General features: G+C 43.7%; 1 protein-coding gene across 1 annotated transcript in view; it reads right to left on the bottom strand.

Moving 5' to 3' along the window:
* Positions 1 to 1,283: 1,283 nt before the first annotated feature.
* Positions 1,284 to 6,000, bottom strand: part of SORCS3 (sortilin related VPS10 domain containing receptor 3) — a 611,532-nt gene continuing 606,815 nt past the window's right edge. Inside the window, exons 26-27 of the mRNA XM_047072705.1 lie at positions 2,140 to 2,300; positions 1,284 to 1,348 (exon numbers count right to left, since the gene is read on the bottom strand). Coding sequence (XP_046928661.1) covers positions 1,284 to 1,348; positions 2,140 to 2,300 — 226 coding nt within the window. The remainder of the gene's footprint in view (positions 1,349 to 2,139; positions 2,301 to 6,000) is intronic.

The raw sequence follows: 6,000 nt of genomic DNA, 5'->3' as shown, positions 1-6,000 counted from the left end.
ACTAATATCATTAAAGGCTAGCCCCCTATTTGGCCTGCAGGGCTTACATGGACTCATGATGCCACAAATGCCACATCCCTCCCAGCCTCTTGGACTCCTGTGCCAAGACGCGCTCGCTAGGCCTAACCTAGTGCTCAGGGGCTTTTCCGAGCTAAAAGTAGCCCAGGAATTCTCCATAAGCATTATACATTTCCATGGAATCTGACCAGAAAGCACAAAGACTGTTCCTCTTAGATCTGTGGCCTAGCTTCTTCAGGGAAAACCACCTTCTCCGGCTGGTAAGTACCCTCAATGCTTTCCTTTTGGAGGGGAAGCCTTGTTTCCCCACCTGGGTCTCAGTTAGAAGTCTCTGGTGGGCTTCATCGTGCAACTTCTTCCACGTCACTGATGGAACAGAAAGACCCTCGTTGTTCTAGGATGTCACTCTAGTCCTTCCTTTACTAATTGTCCCAAAGAAGCCCTCCCCGTCCCGCCCTCCCCCCCTTTATATACATAGGTAGAAACCAGCTATGCATGGACACAGAGATTCAAGAGTTAAGTGTGACAGACAACTGGAGAGCATCCAGAACCCAACACATCTAGCAGGCCTGGGGGTTGGTCAGCTCGGACGGTGAGTGCATAAGCCAACACACGCATCTTTCTTTTTTCGGTTTTCTTTTTTACTAAACATTAAATTATTTCTTAGGAAATAAAAAGCTATTTACACTGTAATTATATACAAGAAGCCACCTGTAGCCTCGCTATCGACATGCACGAGGCAGGGCCTCTTTCGTAAAGATGTGCACGCTTTCTGCAGCTACTTTCACTCCCCACCAACCCACCTCCTGCAGATCTAACTGGGGAATGGTTTGTGTTCTAGGGGTGTGTGCTGGGGGTGGGGGGAGGGTGTTGGTGATTGTGGGCGTGGGAAGCAGGACATGGGAGGTTAATGAAAAGCCAACCCAACTTAACAAAAACAAAAACCCCCAAAAACAAATAAACGACAAAGGAGACCACAGTAAAAAGAGTCCTCACACTGTCAGCGGCAGAGTAAAGCCGAGGAGGCCACGGGAAGATGCATCCTTTGCCCTCCGCACAAATACGGCCATTTATTCTTTTTGTCTCATTTTAATCAGCTAAGAACGCCTTTGCCTCCCACAGCTAATAAGCATCTGCCTGCTCTTTATGAAGGGGCCCTTGGTAAACAAAAGGTAAAAAAGCCATTTCCATTTTTCCATAACAAGAGTAATAGTAATCATCAAAAATAAGGTCAGAAAGATGGTTGACCACGTGACTTGTGGATATTAAACACTAGTGCAGTTGGGGATCTCCTTTGTGCTTTCGCTGTTTGCAATGGTGGCAATGCCTCCTGCGGGGAAGAGAACACAGAAGGAGAGAGGATGTCAATTTCACAAGGGCAGGAACCTGTGTCTATTTTATTTACTGCTAAATACCAAGCCACCTTGAACAGGTACCTACTATGTATTTATTAAAAAGGACAGCTGGACAGGCTATCCTACTAGCTCATTGGCTTATGCCGTCTATGTGAAGGTGTGCTATCTCCCACATCAGCACGCAAGGTAGGAGCAATGCCTTGCCCTCTTCCATGCCACTAATGACAACGGTCATAGTCAACGTGCACTGAACACGTACTATGTGGCAGGCACTGTGCTAATGATACACCATCATTTCATTATCACAACAATTTTGGAAGGTAGGTACAATTATTCCCATTTCACAGATGAGGAATGTGAGGTACAGAGGGGTCACAGAACAAGCAGATTGATAAAGCAAGAAAATGCACCCAGGGCCCTCTGATACAAGAGCCAATATTCATGTGGTTATGAATTACGACATCCACTTTTGCTTCAGAGAAAGAAAGACAAATCCCAACAGTAATGCATAGGTGGCCTTATCCCTCCCCTACTCCAACCCCAGCACTTTCTATCCTGGTCTACTTTTAAGGGGGAAAAAAAAATCTACCAATTTCATGTGGCCAGAGGTGGCAGACAAATTTTAAAACATGAGTATGTTTCTGTAGCCAGCTGTTTCCCACCCTGCTCCAGTCTGGTACTAGCTGAGGGACAGGCCACACGAGCCAGCTGACCTCGGGTTTGGAGGACAGAGGACACAGGAGCTTGGTGGTACCAGCACACATACCTATGACCCGGGTGTCCAGCTCTTTGTCCAGCAGTTCCTCAGGCTCGGTGAAGTCACTGAGTGTGATTTTGGGGGCGTTTTCACTTTGGCTCACTGACCCAATCATCTCCTGCTCCTTGTCGTGTTGGACTTGAGCATAGATGTTAATCCAGGGGATTTTCCTACAAAAATCAGATTATGATCACAGGGTACGCCAAACTTGGGCAACTGGGAGATCCTGGGTCATAAGGGGGAGGAAGAAGCTATTTATAGGACAGGCCCATGTCAGGGAAAGGGGCTGGTCATGCCGACACTGCAGCCAGGAGGCCAAGAAGCAGAAGGCCAGAGAGCAGATGGCCCAGTGGGGATGTAAACCGCAGAACTCCGTGAGGGCTGCACCTTCTTCTGGGGTCAAAAAAAAAAAAAACCCAAAAAACAAAAAAAAAAAGCAAAAAGAAAACAAAACAGGTGTAAACAGAAGGGCAATGCTGTCGATCAGGTGTGCACTAAAACCCTTAACGTACTCATCTGCCATGAATCTTTTCAAGGAGCTGGACTTTGAGACTCAGAAGGTTCTACCACAGTGAAAAGACAGCTTTTTTCTAAGGTTGCATCTACTGCATCAATTTACATTGGTTTCTTTATGAGTAGCCAAGAGAGAAAAGGCTTCCAGCCATTGCTACCATATTCAGAACACCATCCATGGGCCAAATATCTTAAACAGTTGGACAGTCAGTTTCCTCATCTGCTTGATGGGAATAACAATAGCTTCCTTTCAGGATTGTGGAGAGGATTAAGAGAAACGAAATAACTTCCTTCAAAGTCACAAAGGTTGTAGGTTTGGAAGCCAGGCAGAAAGACTTGAGGTTGGAAGAGCAGCTGGTTCAGATTGAAATCTTCTTGGATTCATCTCCTGACCCATCTCCATTATCCCCTGACCCACTGTGTTCCAGTCCTGTGGCCTCCTCTGAATTCCTCTAAGCCAGGGCTTCTCCAACTTTAATGTACTTTTTATCACCCGAGTTCTTGCTAAAATGCATTTGTGACTCTATAGGTCTGTACGCGATGGGGTGAAATTCTGCATTTCTGCCAAGCTCCCAGGAGATTCTGAGGCTGCTGCTCTGAGCCCCAAACTGTGAGGTATAAGAATCTAGGACATCAAACTGGTCCCCACCGTGGGCACTTTGAACCAGCTGTTCCCTCTAGAACACTCCTCCTTCTATTCTTCTCATGATGGTGTGTCCTTTCTGCCCTGCAGAACTTGGCTCTGAGAGGCCTCTCCTGACCACCCAACCTCTCCTGTTAAAAGGATATAATTATGGGATAGTGTTTATGAAAGAAATGGATAGGGTCCTGGGTTTAGGGTGGTGGAATAGTCAACTTTGCCAACTCGTTTTCTGTCTTTGTCTCCATTGCCTAAAAGTCCCATGCGTTCTGGGTCTATGTTCTCTGTCTTCACGGCTACACACACAACTTAGCACAGTGCTTGGCACATGGTTTATCTTCAGGAAGTATTTGTTAAATGAATGAACAGATGACCTCAAAGCATGTGCTCTTTCTACCTTCATATATTATGTTCTCAAAAAAAAAAAAACAAACCACATTTTCACCTTGGAATATTATATCTAGAAGAGACCCCTCATAACCCATTGAATGACGGGGAGATTGGATTAAAGTCCAGACATTTCACGAAGCTGATCCCTGGCAATGATATTATTAAAACTTAAGGCATCAGGCGCCCATCCCAATCTAGAATGTTCTGTGCCTTTCTAAAGGAGAATCACTCTGTTGCCCTGGTACCAAGCAGCGGTATTTTCAAGCTTCTGTATTCCCTTCCCCACTCCAACCCCAATGAGGTAGAGTCTGGGCATTTAATAAGATTTACTTGTAGCTAATTTGTTAGAAAAGATCCAAAAATGGGGATGAAACATGGGTGGTTTCTACCACTCCTTTTCATTCAATTCTCATTTCCTCCATGGTTGTTTTACATACATTAAGAGAGGTGTTCTTGTGATTCCTACTGGTCTAACCCAGCTTAACATAATTTACAAGAACCTGAAATAAATAGATTCTATGTGAGGCAGCAAACCACAGGCTCTCTAAATACATATAATTAAAAATTCATGCTGGCCCTTACTTTCTTCTTATCTAAATAGACATGCAGCTAACAACTTAGATTTCTTCTAATCATAAAAGTACATATTACTCATGAACGCTGGGATCAACTGTAATATTTATTAGGTGCTGGAGGCGGTCACACTATTCCTCATCACACAAGTTTGCGGACTTCAGAGCTGCAGCCAGAGTTCACTGCCTCCCCTTTTCCTGCATTCCTAGTGATACCAGCGAGGATTTGGAAAAATTTTCCCTTATAAAGAATGTTCACTTTCTTGCAATCCCTAAACAACAGGCAGATTTTTTTCAACATTTTCAACAGACGGATGGAAAGAATTTTATGTCATAATGGGCACATTTAAAAAAAACTGTCAGGGGCGCCTGGGTGGCTCAGTCAGTTAGGCGACCGATTTCGGCTCAGGTCATGATCTCGCAGTTTGTGAGTTCGAGCCCTGGGTTGGGCTCTGTGCTGACAGCTCAGAGCCTGGATCCTATTTCGGATTCCGTGTCTCCCCCCTCTCTCTAACCCTCCCCTGCTCATGCTCTGTGTCTCTCTGTCTCTCAATAATAAATAAACATAGAAAAAATTTTTAAAAATTGTCAAATTGTTTTTCATTTCTTAACACGTGCACTTCAAGGACTGTTGAGAATATCAGACTGAGGCCCATTTTTGCAGGTAAAAAAGGTTAACAATAAAGAGATTTAGGGGCATGTCTTTGCCTCCACATTCATATAGGTTTTAATAAGAGAAGGACGATGGATCAACCCAAGTCACCCATAAAAAATTCAGTTTTTGTTTGCTCCAACTGTAAGTGTTAGGAGCCTGTGGGAGAAGCTCAAAAGTATTCTTGGATAACCAGAAAAAAAAACAAAAACAAAAACAAAAAACAGATTTACCATATAGAAAGAAAGTCTTGTTAGGCAGAATTTTCAGAAAATAAAAGCCAGGTCATAATGATTTCTAATTACTGTCTAAAACACTGTCTAAAACTTCAGAAAACAGCTACCCAAGAATAAGATCATATGTGAGAAACAGGGTGATATTTATTTAAAGGAAGCTTGAGGCTGATGGTAGCTGTCTTCTCCTTCCCCTGGTAAGTGACCACTTGGGGCACTGAGATTGTTTTCACTGCCTGGCACACAGTGAACCCTCAGTAAATGTCTGTGGAATGAAAAGGTGGTTTGGTGAGCTAATGCTGATGATTACACAGAGAAAGTTTTGTGTCTGAAAACTCAGCATGGCCAGTGATCTGGAAACAGAAACAGAACTGCCCTTTCTCTCGATGTGCTCAATGTTTGCAAACCAGGTGCAGACACTTAAGTTTAAATTAATCAAAGTTAAATAAAATTTAAAGTTCAGTTTCTCAGCCATACTAGTGGTTACCATATTGGACAGTACAGGTTACGGTGCATTTAAATCATTAATACCAAAAGTTCTATTGGACAGTAATTAAAGAAACAAAGGAGTCTCTGGGAATAACGGATAAGAACCTGGCCTTTACTTGATAGGAAGCCAGCCACCTCCCATACAGCCATCACTGGAGTTCCAGGTGATGTGGAGGGAAAAAGAGACCAAAGAAATAAAAGAAAATCCAACAGGCCTTCAGCCAAAGAGCTAGAGCATTGGGAAACAAACTTCCAGAAAAGGTAGCTAGAAAAGAAAAGATAACTGATGATTGGTTACCTTAACTGACTCTACTGCTTATCCAGTTTGAGTGGTGTTTGCTTCCTGTAGCTTTAGGTTCATGATTCACTGTCAGGGACACA

Source organism: Lynx rufus, unplaced genomic scaffold, assembly GCF_022079265.1.
Source record: "Lynx rufus isolate CCGP_SWC_20201006 ecotype Redwood Valley unplaced genomic scaffold, mLynRuf1.p SCAF_11, whole genome shotgun sequence".
NCBI lineage: Eukaryota > Metazoa > Chordata > Mammalia > Carnivora > Felidae > Lynx > Lynx rufus.
Note: the sequence above shows the minus strand (reverse complement) of the source record. Positions and strands in the feature narration are given on the sequence as shown.